Source organism: Astatotilapia calliptera, chromosome 22 (assembly GCF_964374335.1).
Source record: "Astatotilapia calliptera chromosome 22, fAstCal68.1, whole genome shotgun sequence".
NCBI lineage: Eukaryota > Metazoa > Chordata > Actinopteri > Cichliformes > Cichlidae > Astatotilapia > Astatotilapia calliptera.
In genome coordinates this window covers 19,048,247-19,068,230 of record NC_137442.1, presented here as the reverse complement: position 1 = coordinate 19,068,230, position 19,984 = coordinate 19,048,247, and the positions used below count along the sequence as shown (strand labels likewise).

Genomic DNA, 19,984 nt, shown 5'->3' with positions numbered 1-19,984 from the left:
TAATTAAATGAAGATTCGATCATTTTTCTGGTTAATCAGTTTAGAAATACTTGTAAAGGCTCCACAAACACCACAAAGCATTTCAGTCAGAAAATAATTTGACAGCTTTTTTTTTTCTTTTTTCAGAATATTGAAGTTTATTATAAAGCAGTACATCAGAATAAAAAAAGAAGTCGCTGTGGAGGTTCTTGTGCCTGAGCCTAATAATCTTCAAACGCATCCTGAGGTTCTTTTGAAACAGGCTGAAATTACAGAGTCCTAGACCACTGTCGAACACCACCCATCCACGTCCAAGGCAGAACGCACGCGCACACACACACACACACACACACACACACACACACACACACACACACACACACACACACACACACACACACACACACACACACACACACACACACACACACACACACACACACAGCCCCTACTGAATTTCTCCCATGTACAGACGTTTATCACTGGCACCAGACAGCACTGTGTAGAGAGACAAAGGAGAAAAAAAAAAAGGATTCGACTTTGATTTTTGTTTAATGTTTCATAAGGAAGCTTAAAGCGACCTAAGCGCCTAACTTAACATAATTCTGGCATACTGACATCCACCTATCCCAATGTGCCTTCAAGTTATCTTAATTAATTCTTGTGTTAATTAAAAAAGTGTATTTTAGGCCTGAAACACATCTTAACCGATGAAGTTAGTTCACTCACCTATAGGCTCCTCTGGGTGGAAGACCACTTCGTTGACCGAGCCTGCGTGACCCGGCAGTTTGTACAGGATCCTGCGTGATGTGGTGTCCCAAATATACACAAACCTGTAAAACATGATGCAGAAAAAAAATGGTGCTTACATTTGAAATCGCCATATGTTAAAAACTGTATATGTCATACAGTCACTCACCACTTCATTAGGTAAACCTGGTCATCTGCTCGTCAATATAAACATCTAATCTAATCTTATTTTTACTGGTAACAAATCACATTTTCGTCACTGCATTTTTCTTAATTATGTCCTTTGCGGGATGCAACAGGACAGAGTTTGCTTTCAGAAATACAGATTCGATGGTGCACTCAGAGTACAGCAGCTAACCTGAAGGTGACTTGAGCCCTTTGTGTTTGTGTGCGAGCTCATATTCATGTACAGTATGAGTCGGTGTATTTGCTTCTCACCTGTCGGCCGAGCCTGCAGCTATCTTACTGCCATCAGTAGACCAGGAGCACCTCATCAGGTTCTGAATGACAGGAAAAGATGAATTAGAAACAAAGCATTACATGTGTGAGCTGCTGAGGTGAAAGACAAAAACGCTTGCAGGACTCCAGCTGTTTGTCACTTCAATGAAGAGGGATATAACTTACCTTTTCAAAGTTGTGAACATTGCCCTGGAAAATCTTCACACATCTTTCCTTGGGAGCAAATGGTCGAACATCCCAAATACGGACTGCACAGAGACACAGGGAGACTTCAAGAACAGGATTCACCCATACAGCCAACCACGTTTATGAGCCAAACATGTCTGATAGTACCTGTGTTATCCATGGAGTTTGAGAGAAGGTATGACCCCTCGGAGCTCAGGCTGAGCCCAGTCACTGAGTCACCGTGTCCGTGCATGTTGTAGATCAGCTTATTCTGCCTCAGATCCCACACCTGCAACAACACAATCAATAACTTTGGGTAGGGTTCCTGCAGAAAAGCCATGCAAAGTCATTCTCGAACATTTTATAAGAGGTGCAAAAGTAAAAAATGATTCACTGCTTTATGGTCTTTGCAGTACCTCAGGGAAACAGCGTCCCAACAGTGGCTAAATACAGAGTAGAAACAACTTTTTCACTTGTATTTAAATGAAAAAAAAAACAGCGCTGAGCTACACGTTAGCATCAAACCGCTCCAAACTAAGATAAAACCAAAAGTATTTACGCAATCTTTTGTTCATGTTGCTCCAGAATTTAAGAGCCACAACCACTGGGAAATTATTTTTAAAAAACTAATTATAGTAATTTGTCCTGGATACATTCTAAACTGTGCATGAACTACATGTAAAACCTTAGTTTCACTTTTCAGCCTTGTGTTCTTGAACATGACTAGAGGCTCCCTTTCTTCTAATTGAAAATAGTTATGTATGAAAACCCATTTATATGCCTGTCAAGCATGTAACACTTTGATAGGTGGCAAGGATAAACAGCCCACTCTGGCAAGCTGTGCTGAGTCCATAGGTCCTGCTCGCTTCTGCTAATCAAATTCCATCTTTTTGCCTTCTTTGGCCACAGGCGTCCAAGATAATTATTTGAAATTAAAGCGGCGCCATGAAGTGAAAAATTGGCCCAGCCGAGATTTAATTTCACTAATACACTATGTGTGCTGTGATAATAAAATCCACAGCATAAACAATCTCGTTTTTCAGGATACCCTCGAAAGAACATGGACAAGAAGTTCCATCAGCAGTAACGTGTTTCCAGTGTCATTCTACCTTGATGTCATTGTCGATGCCTCCTGACAGGATCTGATCGCTGGTGTCGTTGAAAGTCACAGCCAGCACCTGGTAGGTGTTCTGGAAAGTGTGGATGGCTCCTTTTTTACGGATGTCCCAGAGCTACAGAGCAGACAGTGACATCAAACAGAAAGCACAATCAGACCTTCATGTTTAATTTTGTGGGACAAAAATGTGGCATCCAGACCTAAAGATGTGGATAAAAATAAAGCTGGAAAACTCACCTTCACTGTCCCGTCGTCACTGCCGGTGCAGATGAGTTGGGGTCCACGGCGAGCTGGGTAGCATGTATTAACGAAGGAAGTGTGGCCCTTCAAGCGCTTGATCCTCTCGCCCGTTTCACTGTCCCAAACACCTACAGTTTTGTCTGTGCTGGCTGAGAACAGCATGCTGAAATGACATAGCAGGAAATAACAGTTAGTTAACCCTTTATAAAGAGCACAGGGTTATTAAGCCCTTAATAGGAAGTGCTGATTGCATGTGTCCTTTGCTAAAGATCTCCACCTACTTACCTGCCATCTGTGTTGTAGTGCAGCTCCATCACTGCTCCACTGTGTCCCTTCAGTGTGGCGTAATTTTCGCAATCTCCATACACGTTCCAGAGCACTGCAGCAAAAAAACACAAAACACCGGTACACACCAAGTTATTCACAGTGAAGAAGTCGTTGCCTCACTGCAGAGATTTACTGGGAGTTTAACTAACTTACATATGAGTCTGTCAAATCCTGAAGAGGCAAGGGTGGCTCCATTGGGGTGAAACTTGCAGCAGTACACCTCACCCTCGTGGCCAGACATTAGCATGATGGGAGCCTGGAGGCTGGAGGTCCGTGGGGGGCCCTATGGGAGACATATACGTGGTTAATACAGAGGTTGAGGTTAAAGAGGGAATTTCAGAAAAAATGTACTGATGTGAGGCTATGACAAGAGGACCTTGCAGTACAGTCAGTGGCATAGGTTTTGATTTATATGGTAACACTTTAAACAATAACTAATACAATGTTTCCCCATTATCAGTTCTTTCTTGATTCCTGATCAGTTTTCTTTGTGGGAACAAAAGCCGGGATCAAAGGCAGCTGTTGGTATAGAAACGTGTCCTGCCAGGTGACCTGGGAGGGTAGATACATCTGGAGGCAGATGATTAAAGGTTTGAGTATCTTGTTTCTAAATATTCAGGTAACTTATCCAGTTTAATCATACTGGATATTTTTAGCTTGTATTTATAATTTATTATAAAATCAGATATGGACTGTGAACGTGGGTCAAAGTGTTGTTGTTGTTTCTTTTATATAATAGTCTCAAAAACAAATGTCAAGGTCATATTTAATGAAATGCTGGTGTTTTAATGCGAATAAAGATGATCTGCAAGGATCATCTACCTCCATCTCAAGCATCCTCCTCTCTCACACCAACCCTCTGCATGACATCCTTCACTACATCAAAGGATCTTCTGTGAGGTCTTCCTCATTTCCTCCATCTTCAACATCCCATCCACTATCCCTCCTCTCCACATGTCCAAACCATCTCAGCCCTCTCTAACTGCTCAATCTGCAATGTCCCTCTGATGAAACTTTGCATGCATCTTTAGTATTGTCCATTCGGGTCCTTCCCAATGTAAATCTGAACGTTTTCAATTTGTCAGAGCCATGATACACCATCCAAACCATACATACAGCAGGTCTCATTACCACCTTCCCTTTCACTCCTGTAGCTGCTCTTCCACAATCCATGGACTGCATCCTGGCTGCACTCTCTTCTTCCCTTATCTAATGCCCCGTCCGTTGCTTTGGATGTTTGAACCCATTTATGTAAACTCATATACCCTCACTGTTACACCTCCCATCAGACTGGAATTTGATGCGTCTCCCTCTCATTCACACACGAGTTCTCTTTTGTGTCTTCTGACTTTCATTCCTCTTCTCTCCACCACATACCTCCACCTCACCAGGCTCTCTTCCCCCTGCTCCCTCCTCTCACTACAGATCGGCTGCAGACATCATAGTCTACCGGCACTCTTGCCTGGCCTCATCTTTCAGCCTCTCCATCAAGGCTGCAAACAAGAAAGGGGCACAGAGCCAAACCCTGACATAATCCTACCCCCACCTTGAATAGTCGAAATGTCAGAGTTAACAGCCAAAGGAATAAAGGTATCTATTTGTTCTACACTGAGATACAAAGTAGGGGTTACCTGGGAGTAACTTCCTGAATTCAGAATAGAAATGGTGGTCAAGATAGTTGATAATGTCTTTTACTTTCTTTATCACCCGTGTTTCTCAGTGTAAACACAAATCTCTTTGCGCGACCCCCGTTATTTTGGAGCTGGTATTATCAATGTTGCTGAGAGTTTTTATCCTTAAAAGATAAAACATTAAACCAGAACACAAAAGAACATTTTCTGTGATCGCTTTAAAAACTCTTTTTAAACAATCGTTTACCCAAATCTAGATGGAGACATTGTAAAAAGCATCAAAGTGAGAGCTAATGCTGTGCTAATTTTATTTGCATGTTTATCTGTCTCGCTGGCAGCCCAGATAATGAACCTAAAATCACCACAAAGGGAAAATGTGACTTTTTTCCAGGCGGCTTTATATATAATTAATGACAAAGCGTACACAGTATAGTGTGGTTACTTGTTCTAAGTGTTTGAGTCTACTTCAGTAGCCACCCCTCCCGGTTGTAGTAACAGCTACCCTCCGTACCGTGGCCACGAGTTGCTGAGACTGCGCCGCCGCTATCAGCTCCGTCCGGGGCCGCTTCACGGCGGAAGGAACCACCGCCATGTCTGCCGCTCTTTTCATAGGCTCAATCATCTTTACAGGACAAAAATCCGCAAAATTTTAAAGCTTTAACGATACAATTTACAAAAAATGAATGGACGTCTTTCATACGAGACGTCGGAGGAAGTAGCACCAACGTATCAACACAGAAGAAGTACTTCCTGTGAGCGCGAGGAATACTATTGGTCGAGGTTTGCAACGGCTAAGATGATTGGTAGATTAGCCGCTCCGCTTGTTGTTGAAACGTTTTGAACCGGATGTAAAATAACCATCGTATCAATCCGAAAGGTAACGCTGATATCATTTTAAAATTATTTTCTCTGAAATTATTGCTGCATGAGGTTATGTTTATTGTTTATTATAAACTAGAACGTTAAGCAGGCACGGGCCCATTTTCTTGTTCATATTTTATTTATTCAATATCTGTTTATTCATTTATTATAGCTCTTTAGTGTGGCTAACATTAGCCGAGGAGCTGCTGTTCCATTCAGCTTTTGTGTTTGAGATAAAAAAAGTGAGTCTAATAGGTTTTTATTGCTATCCAAGAGATCCAACACATAGCTGTGAAGCTCATAAAAATCACTTTCGGGTACAAAATATGACACGGCTGAATAGCAAGTCAGCATGCGAGTGGGGGTAAAATAATCAGTGAACATAATAAATTAAATCAATCTCTTTTTAGATTTAGCTTTTGTATACTGTTAGGATCAAATGAACTGTGTTGACATTTGACTTCAGTAAAAAAAATATGTCTTTGTTTTAGCATGAAATTCCATGACTTTTCCTAAAGTGACCCAAAATACACGAAAATTAAAATGTTTAAAAATTCATAGTGTTTGTACAATGAGGCTGTTCTAGGTCGTATCTATTCAGATGGATTTTAGATCCACCGGTGTGGTTCAAATAACAGAAAATTTTGGTTTTAGGGAATTTTAAAATGGTACATTCCATGCATGGAATAATAAATTGGCATAGAAATATTTATATATTGAGGTCATACAGAGGTCAGAGGGTGCCTTGGCACAAGATCTGAAATAGGATGCCATGATCATGGGGTAGTTAGAACCGTTGCCTTACACCAGGAAAGTTCCTGTTTCAGAACCTGTCAGTGGCCTTTTGGTGTGAAGTTTCCTCTAGGTACTTGGGCTTCTGGCCACACTCCAAAGACATACGTGATTCTAAATTGGCTGTGGATGTGAGGTGAATAAAGTGCTTAAAAGTGCTGCATGAATGTATAGTTAAAATGTGTTTGTAGTCTAAAGTGGTCATAAAGACTAGAAAACTGATGTATAAATTCAAAAACAATGCAAAAATACCCGCCATGTAAGAATGTGACCTACAAATAAACAAATTAGAATTAGTTTATTCTGAGCTAACAGAGTTTAAACTCACTAAGATTAAAACAGAGAGTATAAATGCACCTGATCTGCCATTTCAGGGATTGTGGGAATCCAAGCGCAAGATTCAGTTATTGGAAACCGTGGCTGTTTTGAGACGATGTCCGACCGTGACCGCCGACCATCAGAGCCGGCTGGGCTGGATGGTTTGCCACCACTGTACAGCATTGCCAAAGGAGAGGTGGTTTCAGTGCAAACTTATGGAGCATTTGTTCGACTGCCGGGATACAGGAAGGAAGGTCAGTGAAAAGATTTGATTATTCAGATGAAAAATAAAGAAAAATAGGTTGAAGAAGAAAAAAAACAAAGTGTTGTTTTGTCTGGAGATCTCTTCCTGTTAAAAGGGAGTTCTTCCTTCCTACTGTCACCATGTGCTTGCTCATAGGGGGCAGTAATATTATTGGAGTTTTTCCTTTAAAATTGCAGGTCATTACCTTACAGTACAAAGTGTCTTGAGTCAAACAAAACACTTTATACTGTTATACTTGTTGTTGTGAATTGGTACTATGTAAATAAACCTGAAAACAACAAAACCCTTAAAAAAGGACATACATGTAAGTATAGTAGGTAAGCCTGCCCTAATTATTGTAGCGTCTTTACTTTACATTGGGTGGCTGTAGCTCACAGGTCATCTACTGATCGGAAGGTTGGTGGTTCGATCCCTGGCTCCTCCAGTCTGCATGCCAAGTATCCTTGGGCAAGATACTAACCCCAAGCTGCTCTCCGATGCATCCATCGGCGTGTGAATGTTGTTCACACGCCGTCTAAACTGTAGACTCAGTTTAGAGTCAGTGCTTGGGAGAATGGGTGTGATTGGGTGAATGTGGCATGTTGTATACAGCACTTTGAGGACTCCTGGAGAGTAGAAAAGCTATATAAGAATCAGTCCATTTACCATTTACAATACAAAGTACCTTGAGGTGACTGCTGGTATGATTTGGTGCTATATAAAATTGAATTGAATTGAATTAGTGTACTGTCTCACTGTGTGTAAGAAGACAAGGCTGAAAGACTTCAAAGACACAGGTCAAAGTAAGATATTTCACATTCTTGTTATGTTTAAAAAAAATTGTTCTTTTTGGCTTATTAGCACAATCATAGTTTCTTCTATTATAATTCATTTGTGTTATCTTCATAGCAACAGAAATTGAAGATGTGTGTGTACAGACAGGAGGTGTGGGAGGATGGTTGGGCGGGGTTGATAAGAAGTGGGACACGTTGATGAAGTGGGATGACTCGTATCTATATTTACACTTGGGTTACCTCTTTGATAATGAAGTATGATTTATTGTGGCTTGGCCTTGACCTACATGTCCAGTTAAACAGCAGCTTTTCATTTTCACCACCGGAGGGCGAACCGAACAACTTGTGCTCACACATTCATAACCTGTAGCCTAAAAAATGATTTGGAGAGAACTTGTATGCTTTATTTAAATTACAGTCCCTTTGAAGTGAGAGTCAGTTAAAGTGGTTTGAAGTAGATGTAATGATTAAGCACAGTTATATGATTTAGTTGGTCAAATGTTATTGAAGCTTGATAACAGCTGGAAATAAGTTTGATTCTTAATTTAGTATTTGGGTTTTCATTTGTCATCCAACACGTATTCATGTGTCAACCTTTTCTGTAGGTCATGAATGCTCACCATGAAGTGCTGTACAAAAGTCTTGAGCCACTCCTTATTTCTTTATGTTTTGCTGAAAATGGGTGCAGTGATTTATTCAAACCTGTGCAAACATGAATGGAAATACAGAGTTTGTACAATTCTAATGAGCTCAAAAGTTAATATTTGTTATAACCACATTTATATTTCACAACATAGTCTTAACTCTGTTACCTAACTTTCTTTAGGTAGTCTTCAGGAATAGTTCTCCAGGCTTTTTGAAGGACATTCAAAGCTCCTCTTTGGATGTTGGCTGCTGTTTGTTCCATTCTCCCACACTGTTTCAATAATGCTGAAATCTGAGCTCATGGGAGGCTAATCCATGACTGGTATAATGGTTATGCATTATAAGTTTTTCTATCTGGGTATGCTTTTGCTGCATTGGTATCATGTTTTACAGATGGTTGTAGACACTCTTGTATTTTCTCATGACCTTCTCTGTACATATTGACAACGATATGAACAAAAATAATAATAATTTTGGATTCATAACTTAATAAGACCTGTTGCAACTGATTTTCAATCCACTTCTTGTGTAATGTGGCATTTGGCCTTCAGAAAGGGCTGAAGTTCTGTTGTTCAAGACCGTTTTATAAATTACGAAAGAAAGTCTGGTTCCAAATATAAAGACATGAGGGTTTGCTTAAGACTTTTGAAAGTATTAATGTATTTTAGGTGATATCTAAGTAAATGAGATTTGTCCTTTGCTTTCACAGGTCTGGTACATGTGAGTGAGATGTCAGCTTCCCGGGTGGAGAACGCTTCAGAAATTGTGGATGTGGGAGAACATGTGTGGATTAAAGTCATAGGGAGAGAGGTAACAATATCACACGTGTTTTGGACAACATTTGTTAAATGAAGGTATTCTTCAACTCCAAACCCCAGAAAGGCTGCATTAAAAGCCCTCCTTTACCCTTAAACCTGAAAAGGTGTCAGAAACTGCCACTCCAGTGGGCTCAAACTCAACCTGGTTCTCATAAAGATAGTCACAGAAGTGCACACACAGAGCAGAAAGTTTACAGCTTCTTCCTCTGCTCATCAGATTCAGGGTGACAAGGTGAAGCTGTCTTTCTCCATGAAAGCTGTCAATCAGGGAACAGGGCGGGACTTGGACCCCAACAATGTTATGGCAGAGTAAGTGCTTACGGATTCATTGTGTGTGTTTTCATGTGTCTGAACAGGTGTGTGTGTGTTGTTAACATCTGTGTTTGTGTGTTTATAGGCAGGATTCAAGGCGGCGTAAGCAGTTTAGAGACCAAACCAGCAACAGGATCACGCTGGAGGCTGTGCTCAACACAACGTGTTCAAAGTGCGGCTGCAAGGGTGAGGTGACATCATGAGTCATGTAATGTGTCAAAGAGACTGTGCTTGTTTCACACAGATGGCAGATTTGTTTGAATTCACACTGCAGTTGTTAAATAAATTATTACTCTCTTCAGGTCACTTTACAAAGGACTGTTTCTCTGCTCCTGGCCTGCAGTACGCTCTCTTGCCTGAAGAGGACGATGAAGAGCCACAGCAGCAACCATCTACAGCCGCACAACATCAAGATTCAGACAAAAAGAAGAAAAAGAAGGTGACAATGTGACCTTTAAAGCCCTGCGCAGCTCTCGCTTCCTTTTCCGCTCTACCTTTCCTTTGCTGATTCTTTCTTTCTCTCTTTCATCTGATGCAACAACCCCCACATGTCTCTCTGCATGACATGCGGTTGTGACCACATTGGGAGTCTGTTGCCTGGAAAAATGATTTTTGTGCTGATTTAAGAGGAACATACTTTGTGTTTGGGTTTTGAGGTATTGAAACTGCTTTTTTGTGCAACTTCTTTGTTTTTAACGCCTATTCTCCAGGAAAAGAAAGCAAAGAAGAAGAGTAAGAAAAGGGAGAGGAAGGAGTCTGAGAGCGACAGCAGCAGCAGCAGCAGCAGTGAATGTAAATCCAAGAGGAGGCGGCAAGAACACGAGCGTGACAGAGATGACAAGAAGAAGAAGAAACACAAAAAGCACAAATCGCACAAACACAGCTGAGACAAACACAGGGTGAACGTGGTTGGCAGCAGACTGAGAGAAAGACTTCCAGCTTTAATATCTAAACCTTCATTCACTGTCTGTCAAGTTCAAAACTTGAAGGGAAGCGCTGTAAATACAAACATGTGATAATCTCCACTTGTCCTGAAGTTACCCCTCCATAAAGGGAGGAGTCTGCCACACTGTGTAATCAGATAGGTGCAATCGATATGGCGGCAAGTGGCTATCCCTTTCCAAAACCCCGATATTGTTTACAGCTGTTTAGGATCTGGGAAATCCATTATACACAAGCGAGAGGGTAAAAAAGGAGAAGGGAGACACGCACGCACATACACAAGAAATAGTTAAGACATAAACAGGAAGTGTAAGGCACCACAAATGAGCTTTAGAGTAGTGTAATAACACGATAGCCTGAGGTTGTCTGCTGGTTTTGTTTTGTTTTTTTGTGCGTGTTTGCGAGTCTCACCTCGAGGAGACTCTTTAAAGTACACCCAGCCGTCTTCCTGCATGTCCACTGTTTGCTCCATTAAAACTATTTTTATCTGTAAAGGTAACAAAATGTCTCACGATCTCTTTGTTCAAGGACCTTGAACTCCTAATGTTGCCGTCCTTGGAGGACCAAAACACATGTACACGCACACGCAGTGGAATTTTTCAAGCTCTGGTCCACCCATAACCAGTTAATGTTTTAAAGCCTGGACAGGCGCCCCTACACAGCATAGAGCCCAGGTTATGTCACGCAAGTTTTTGTTTTTTATCAGGGTTAGAGGCCCAACATCTTGTTTCTTCTTCTCTGCTGCTTTGACCCAATTTCAAGCTTCTGCTTGTGAGGCTGCTGAGTGAGATCGCTTCCAGCTGCGGCGGTTTGAAACGGCTCCAGTGCGATCCACCGTCAGCGGGTTGAGTTTACCGCTTAATCTCAAAAATGTTCTCTATTTCTTTTCCTTTCTCTGCTCTGACAGTCGTATGAGACACTCGGCATGACTGCACACCCAGACGTGTTGCATTAATACACATACCTGGATTACAACTGCAGTAAACTGTGGATTCTGCATTCATTTACAATGAACTGCAGGCTTTAATTTTAACCTTGGGTTGATCTTATGTTGTTTTTTTTCTGTGCAGAGTGTACCTGGAATAGGTGACACATTATGTTTTAAGATGTTAAATGATTTGGAAAAAGATTGTTTAAAGGCAGCTAGAGGAAACTTTTTTTTTTTAAATAAAAACCTTGTGTTTTAGAGTTATTATCGCATTTTTATTAGTTCTTATTCTTGATTTTCAATCCAGTGTAGTTCTGAAGTAATTAGCAGACACTTTGATGTCTGATCCTGATTGCACAGTGTATCTGTCGACGGCTGTTCCTCTTGACTGTTCCCTCCCTGTTTTACAGCACGGAGTTGTTATCTGTAAATTTGTCTGAGAACACATTTGAGCTCCAGATGTCAGTTTTCAAACTAGCCGTGAAAAGATTTTCAAGCACGAGCCGAATGATTGTGACACATTGGTCGTTATCGTTTGCTCAAATTGGAATTACTAGTATGATCCAGGTACTGTATCAGCCTTGTGATGTTTCAAATCCACAAAGCACTGAGCACTATGACTGTATAGTTTATACAGTGTGCTACGCTGCACATGCACTGTACATACCTATATATGATATATGTGTTTGGGTTAGTATCATAAAATGAAAAACAGCCCTGTGAGTGAGCATAGTAAAAAAGCTGTTCTGCAGAAATGTAGTAAAAATCCAAAGTTTGAAAATGTAAATGTATAGTTATTTATTTAAGGGCTCCAGCGTGATTAGTTTTGCATGAGCTTTGCATAAAATCAACTGTGCTCTGTTCAGGAGCTGTGAAGCCACATCAACATGGTGTCATGGCGACGTGAAGAAAATTCAGACCAGGTTTACCCTGCAAGAGGACCTCTCACACCTGTATGTTAGTGGCTCAAACTGTGTCACTTAGTGCTCAGAGCTGCCTTAATTCTTCTTGGCAGAGATTCAACAAGGTCCTGGAAACAGCTTTTCTGCTCATTTGCTTTGTTTGTGTTTACTCTGCAAAATTTTCAACACACTGCAGGTACAGTGCGCAAAAACAGCCGCATCCATAATCTCTACCCTTACTCCATCCATTCGTTCCTCAACCATTTCAGCTCCGGGTAACTTTAGGAGGCAGTCGCAGCAGGAGGTGGCCTGGGCTCCTCCTCCGCCCTTTCACCCCTTTACCCTGCATTTAGTTGGCAGTGCGTCACTAGCACATGACACCAGTGTACCCCGGGAAGGAATGATATGAATTTAGACAGCACATGCACAGGCCTAATTCAAGTACAGGACATAACATTATCCACACAAGTACAAGCTTTACCTCAACTTTCCTTTAACCTCACCAGGGCAAAGGCAAGATCCACACTCATCTGTGCACACACACAGGAGCTGCTAAGAGGCTATAATTAACCTCCATGTGAGTCCCTCTAAAGCCCACTGTGATGGAAAATGTGGTCACACATCTCGAGTCTATAGTTGTGTTGGACTACTGAACTCTTCAACCCTCCTGTTTAAAAGTACAGCTCAGATTGGAACAATTTCACGCTCAATCCGCCTCGAATACAGCCCTGAATGCACGAGATCAACCTCGCAATCAGCCTCCCCGAATAAAGCTTTAAATTGATCATTTAGATCCCAGATCAGTTTTTCCTGAGCAACGTTTCTTGTACCTCTGGGCTACGGACCGTCATTAAAACAAAGAAAAACACATCCAGGGAGCATTTTTTTTCCTCCAGTCTGTCCATCAGTGTAGACACTTTTATTTGAAACGTATCAGAACTCCACAGGAAAACTTTTCAAACACTTTTCCAGGCAACATGTTCTTCCAGGCCACATTCTTAAAAAAGAGAAGAAATGCAGACCTGGAGTCTTACAGAGAAACAAACATCAAAAAAATTGATGGAATTTATTCATTGTTTCTTACAGTAGAATGAACAACGTATAAAGGAGGTGGGGAGGAAGAAAAGGAGTCGGAGGTCACAGTCAATACTAAATTAATACTAAAAGGGACAATGACGGGGGTCGATAGCAGCCATATGAGGAGGTGGGGTTGTTTTTCTTTTTGGCCTGTTTTGAAGAAGTGTTAAGGAGTCTGGGATGCGGGATTTTAGTTGATGCAGGTAGCTGCTGAAATGTTGTGGGATTTCTTTTTCTTTACTCTGCCTTCTCGTAGCGACGCGTGCAAACAACCTCTCCGAGTTTGAGTGTCTGTTTGAAGAGAGAAGAGAAGTTACATACACATACATACAGCAGTTACATTTGAATTATTCTTTTTTTGGGGGGGTGGGTTACTGACCAGCAAGAGAACGTTGCCGTTGACTTCCCTGACCAGGCTGGTCTCCTTTTCGTCCCACCGCTGAATGTGCACCAGCTTCCCGTCCTCTATCTTGACAATAGACTGGCGGGGAGCAGAAACGAGAGTCAGACACACATCCAGCGAGCGAGTGAGGATCATTTAAATCAGTGGTTCGGCTTTCTGTTATTTCATTGTGCGCTTCACCATTGCGCAGACATCTTTATAGGCAGCTACCGCACTTTTCCCATCTCATGGCAAGCTTGTAAAAGAATACCTAAAGTTACATATTAAAGAATGCAACGCAAAGGAACTGTGCAATCAGAGAGGACGACAACGACTTGTTGGGTAATTCATGTGCTCGTGCAACAGCCCACAGAGACATCAGTCTGAATGTGAGCTCGCAATAGCCACAGCTTCTTGCCATCAGCAAACACTCTGCAGTATACATTTAGTTAAAGTGTATGCTCCTTGCTCCTTTCCCCCGTAACGTTCCCTTTAAACGCTACCGCGCACTCAACTTTATCTCTTTCCCAAAGCTTTATGTCATCCCATCACGACTGTTTCCACGGCGATCCATCAGCCTGTGCACTTTAATTATCACACCATATTTCTGTATGGTTACTTCTCCAGTGTGCAGGGAGGTTCCAGCAGACTTCTCCTTACCTCATACGAAGCCTGCTTAAAACCTCTTTCATAAAAGGCTAAATGCAAGGTTTTGCATTGTTCAAATTGGACCTTTGACCTCTCACCTTGACCTTCCTGTCGTCGGCGGTTGTCTCGTCGAACTCCTTTCCCAGCGTGAAGCTGAGCTCTGTGTTTTTCATGGTACTCTGAGTCTTCAGCGTCACCGTGTCGCCGTCCACTGAGATGATGGTGGTGGGCTTGGTGAGGTTGGCCACTTTCCGTGTAGCGAAGCCCACGCCTGTGTAACAACACAAATTTAAAACAACCAGGTAAGTCAGGTGAGGTGTGCTGAGGGTGGATTATCCCCGTGGGAAATAAACAAGTCTAAAGGTGAGGCAGAGACTCAACCTGTTTCTCTGCCGCTGGCACTGATCCTCTCACATAGGGGCAAAGGTTGTACCAGTGTATCAAGCAGATGTTGAGATATTCTAACCCGACTTAAAGGAAACGTCCTGGGAGTGTTTACAGATACCGAAAGGAATATGTTGTTGCACATCCAGAGCAAAAGCCGTTGGTTTGCCCCCGGGCTGCCCTTCATCTGACATGCCCTCTAATCTCTCCTTTATCAGCCACTTCAGCGTGCTGCACGTTCTTCAAACACTGCAGAGTCCCTCCGACCTGGGAGAGTGCCTGTTTGGGCATGTGTGTGTGTGCAAATTATTACCTGCTTTCCTGGTGTGCGTTTGTGTCTGTATGAGGGATTGAGTGAATTTGTTTCTCTGGGTAAACGTGATTCGCACCATTTCTTTTACTGAAGGGAAAAAAATCTGTTTCTGTTTGAAGTTAACAACCCAATTCATTTACAGCAGCGACATTCCCATAGCACATGTGTGTGTAGATGCCTCATCGATTAAAAGGACTGGGGTTAGAGGTTAAAGGGCGTCTGCTTGTTACCGTGATCAGAGGAAATACGTCGATGGTGATGTGGCTCTACACAGCTGTAAAACAAACTCCATCCACCTGCCTCCATTCCACGCTCCACAGCCATGTGTGTGCCAGGAGCCAAACTATATCTCCATGTTCCCGTCCCACCAGCTCCTCCTTCCAGCTTGATATTCGGCTCCTCCCATGACCTCACACAATGAACAGCTTTCAGCGAAGGTCACCCACATTATACTACACTGTGTGTGTCTGTGTGTATGAATGCCATTCAGTGATTCCCACAGTGGGGCTGATTTTTTTTTCTTCACTCAAAAAAGAAAAGGGGGGGGGGGGGGGGTGTCCTCCCTCCTTTCCAGCACTTGGCCCATGTGGTCAGCCATGATTCCTCTTTTTCCTCCCTCCCTCTGGTGCCCATCTTCTCCTGCTGTATTTCTGTTCCCAACCTACGCTTCGCTCCACCCTTTACTCTACAGCCTACCCCTTTATTTGCTCCCATGATTGATCATTTTTTCCCACACCCTGTATCAACAAGCTACTTAAAACAGTTTACATATGAAACACACCTTATACCATTCAGCTCGCCTCAAACCCGTCTCAACATGCGCTCGCTTGCAGCACTGGCACTACTGCTGCATCCTCTGTTTCACACGCATGCGCGCACACTCCCCTGCGCAATGTGCATGCATTAAAAAAAAAACAGAAGAAGAAAGAAATAGAAATACACGGAACACTTACCCAGCTCTTTCATGTAATCATCAAATTTATCGCTCTCCTTGAGGAGCCATGTGCCAACGAAAGCATCGACCATGTCTGCAGCGGTGCGGAGGAATGAGGGCGAGAGAGAAAGACGGTGTGTGTGAGTGTGTGTGTGAGGGAGAGAGAGAGGCGGCAAAGCAGGGGAGCGTCAGAATGAGAGACGAGAGAAAGAGACAGGGGGAGTAATGTAAGCACCACCAGCTTTGCTGTGATCTTACTGGCTGAATGTACCGGCTGTTCGTGATGTCATCAGTCTGTGTCACCCACAGACTGCCGGGCGGGGGATGGGGAGGAGAGGGGGGAGCAAAAAGAGAACACGTGATAGCCTTGGTTTTGTCAAAGTGATCGCCATGCAAATAAATTGTGTTTGAATTGCTTGAAAGGTTTGTTTGCATCTGCTTTCTGTTCGTATTATCAGCCATAATAAAGAGGATCAGAGAGGGCTTTAGTAGAGAAATCAAAGAAGAGGGAGAAAGGGCAGAGTGGAGAAGTCAATGGGGAGGAGGTGGAGGAGTACGAGGAGGTGAGCCTGAGGGAAAAGAGGCCCACCATTGAGTCTTTTTTTTTTCTTTTTTTTTTGCAGCTGTTGGTTGTAAATGTCGTATTTTCTCTGCCCTACTTTTTACTCCCTAGTTGTTCTCCTCATCTCTAGTCTCTCCACCTGGGGGGTTTCCATCCACCTGCACTGTGTGGTTTGCCGGTTATTTTGATGACCTAAATGTGGCTCACCAAAGTGTGAAAAGTGTAACCAAATGTGTATGTGTGTTTGTGAGAGTGCTTGTAAACACAGATACAGGTCCGAGTATGCTGGCAGACGTGTGTTGCAGTTATGACTGTGAAGATAAGAGTGCTGGTGTGTTACTATAGTGCTTGTTTTCTAGACACAAATACAAAACTTGTTCATCTCCAACCGGTTAGAGATTGCTGCCCCTTCCTTGTTCTGCCAGAGGTTTCTTCCTGTTAAAAGGTAGTTTTTCCCTGTTGACAAATTGCTTGTTCATAGGGTTGTTTGATTACAGTTTCAAACGACTTGCAATACAAAGCGCCTTCAGGTGATTGTTGCTGTGATTTGTTACTATTGAATTGATCTGTATTAACCCCAGAACACTATCGCTGGGTGATTTTCACCCGAGCAAATACATTTACATGATTTCTCTTTCCTGCAGCTGTTAGCGTGTCGAGCAGACTGTGCCTTCACCAGGGAAGTCTCAAATGTACCAGGAATAGGTGGATCAAAGACCAGCCTTCCAGTGTCATTATTTATTTATTTATTTTTAGGAATTTTCCTTTTGTTAAATTCCAGATTTTTCTGTAATTGGCAGCCTTAGGGTCCCCCCATGACACTTTTTTCATTTTGTTAGACGTGACACAGGGGAAAGTAAAAGCAGACCACTCTGATTCAGATCCCTATCAGATCCCTGCTACAAAGTCCACGTAATATCTCGGTAGACCTCTTGGAGGACAGAGCAGGTCCTTGTCTGCAGACTTCACAGCAAGTTAGTGGATGTCATGAGTCATTTCTCTTTCAGCTCTACCAAGCTAAATGAGAATTTCTGGCTTTTGCAACAACACATCTGACAAAGTGGATTGCCTTAGTTTGCTGCATGTGCGAAAGGGAAACTTTGCAGAGTCCGGAGAATCAGATCCAGATGTTATAGCATAATAACTGCATTGTAAGACTCAATAAATACACCTTGTTGTTATGTTTGGAGTCAGACATCTTCCTGGTGCAGAAAATGCAAATACTCCACCAAATGTGGAGTTTCCTGACAGAAAAGGTACCATCCATCCATCCATTTCTGAAACACTTTTGGGGAACACATTTGGGAGATTAAAAACAGGAACACAGAGGGCAAGACTTCACTGATGGAAGCACATTGTTCTTCGGTCTTTTCATTGCTCTCGTAGTTCCTGATCATACAGCAGAAACAAGCTAAATAGGAATAGAGCAGCATTTTAGGAAAAATGCGGAGAGATCCAGGCAATAAAATATTAGCTTAGCACAGAACCTAGAGTAACTATTTAGACAAGGCATCTGTCCAAAGATAAGTTCAGACAGCTGCAGATGCCAAGCACAAGCAGTCATTCTAGTTATACTTTTATAAGTCCACTGGAGTCTGCTTGATGGACACACATGCATAGTTGGAGCATTTATGCTGTAGTCACAATAAAACTGGAGATAATGGAGTTAAAAAAGTACACCAGGGAGCACATATAAACCTCTCTAGTTAACATAGTTAAAAAAAATTTCTTTTTCCAGAAAAGAAAAAAGCTTAAATGAAAAACCTTTAGCTGTAGCTTGTGCTGGACTAGGTTGAATGGAATATTTCCCAAGGTTTCCCATTACAGCTGTGTTTTTTCTCCTCCTTTTTAAAAATAGTACTCATGTGTTTTTTATAGTACTCAGGTCTGTATTATTAAGCTTTTGAGTTACAGATGGTTGATGTTTCAGTTTTACTCAAAGAACGCAGTTTTTGGTAGATTAGTCTCATTTAATACCACTGTGTAGTATCTAGGCTAACCAAGCTAGCTAACTAGTGTTAGGCTGTGTCCCCACAGAAAGCAGGAAGAAGCACATTGCTTTGAAGCTGACAGTTGGTCCCTAGTGGATGTTCTAGGCCCCAATTGCTGGCAACTCTCCTGGTGTTGTCCAAATATTGTCACAAAACACAAACCATACATCAAATAATTCCTTCAAAGCTAATTCTTTAGCGTTCTGTGGTCTACATGGATGCAAGCAGAGCCCCTGAGTAAGTCAGAGTCCTGTTAGCGGGCGTTCAGAAATCAAAGTCGTCATGTGGTTCATGTAGCTTTCAAATAGTTCCTGCAAAGGCTTAGCAGGCAGTTGAAATGTGTGGTAATAACATACAGACTTGTTTGTTTTTTTTAACTTCCCACCTTTCAAAAATGTATCTCACACTTCTGTGCTGCTATATATGTCACCATATATTGGAAACCTTCAGAAATATTGCGAGGCTTGTGATGAGCCACCATTGCTTTAACTGAAAATGGTCCATTGGAGAGATTGAAGACGGTGCAGCTCTTATCAATACCATCCTTCCAATGGCTCTGGATGCTAGCTGCTTCCTGTGTGGATTCAGCTGTAGTCTTAGCTGACAACGCTCCTGGTATTGTCCAAGTACGCTCCTAAAATAAGGCCCTACTTAGAGAGACTACTTTGAATGAGAGTGTTATAATTTTCTAATTCAACTCTTAGCATGAAAGCATTTCTCACCATGTCAAAAATCATTTCAAACTAATTCTAACTTTAACACTAACATCCAGTCCTGAAAACGTCACTCTGAGATGTGTATACAGGTCAAGTGTAATTTCCTGCCTAAAACTTAAAAAAACCAAAAATTCAAATCACTCCTCACAAGTACAGATGTAAAGACCTGTTTTCGTCCTCACTGTGATATAAGTCCCTATGGGTTGGTGTGCAGTCAGGTTCAAGTCCCCAAAGGGCATCATAAACTAGCCTCCGTGCAGAAGCACAAGTGTCCACTTATTATCTATCTGTCTCTCTCAATGTGACGAAATTCTCCCCTATCTGCTAATGCATGGTCAGATCTGTGGACGTTGTGTAATAGCAAACATGCATTAAAACTACCACACTGTCAAACCACACACACACGGGCAGACAGAGTGGGCAACAAAAGTCAATAGTGAATACTTATCGAACCATGTTACACACTCTGTCCTACTGCCCTTGTCCTCCACCGGCCTCCCTTTGCTGGTGTCAAGTAGTGTGTCTAAACTGGCACATGTGTGCGCGCTGGAACGAATCAGTGGTGCGCACGGGTCTGACACTTGACATGAACAGGTGTGAGAGGGACACATGGAAAAAAGAGAGGAGAGGACAGAGAGAGAGGAGGTGAAAGGTTAAAATCGTTTAGTTCCAGCTTTTCCTCTTACCCTCATTTGCCTACATTGGATTTTATTATTTAAACAGTTACATAGGTGGTAACATGTCACTCAAATA

The 19,984-nt window shown here is 42.2% G+C and overlaps 3 protein-coding genes across 3 annotated transcripts; 1 reads left to right on the top strand and 2 right to left on the bottom strand.

Moving 5' to 3' along the window:
* Positions 1 to 299: 299 nt before the first annotated feature.
* Positions 300 to 5,420, bottom strand: snrnp40 (small nuclear ribonucleoprotein 40 (U5)). The gene is made up of 10 exons (XM_026156050.2): positions 5,180 to 5,420; positions 3,191 to 3,320; positions 2,996 to 3,089; positions 2,708 to 2,873; positions 2,463 to 2,585; positions 1,522 to 1,642; positions 1,354 to 1,436; positions 1,168 to 1,229; positions 709 to 812; positions 300 to 477 (listed from the first exon to the last, which is right to left on the bottom strand). Exons 1-10 carry the CDS (start codon positions 5,288 to 5,290, stop codon positions 428 to 430), a joined length of 1,044 nt encoding a protein of 347 aa, XP_026011835.1. The 5' UTR covers positions 5,291 to 5,420; the 3' UTR covers positions 300 to 427.
* Positions 5,406 to 10,898, top strand: zcchc17 (zinc finger, CCHC domain containing 17). Its single transcript, XM_026156051.2, has 7 exons — positions 5,406 to 5,545; positions 6,696 to 6,893; positions 9,032 to 9,132; positions 9,358 to 9,449; positions 9,538 to 9,638; positions 9,755 to 9,891; positions 10,163 to 10,898. Exons 2-7 carry the CDS (start codon positions 6,755 to 6,757, stop codon positions 10,337 to 10,339), a joined length of 747 nt encoding a protein of 248 aa, XP_026011836.1. The 5' UTR covers positions 5,406 to 5,545; positions 6,696 to 6,754; the 3' UTR covers positions 10,340 to 10,898.
* A 2,356-nt stretch (positions 10,899 to 13,254) lies between these two features.
* Positions 13,255 to 16,315, bottom strand: fabp3 (fatty acid binding protein 3, muscle and heart). Its single transcript, XM_026156052.2, has 4 exons — positions 15,982 to 16,315; positions 14,430 to 14,602; positions 13,681 to 13,782; positions 13,255 to 13,592 (listed from the first exon to the last, which is right to left on the bottom strand). Exons 1-4 carry the CDS (start codon positions 16,052 to 16,054, stop codon positions 13,539 to 13,541), a joined length of 402 nt encoding a protein of 133 aa, XP_026011837.1. The 5' UTR covers positions 16,055 to 16,315; the 3' UTR covers positions 13,255 to 13,538.
* Between the last annotated feature and the right edge of the window lie 3,669 nt (positions 16,316 to 19,984).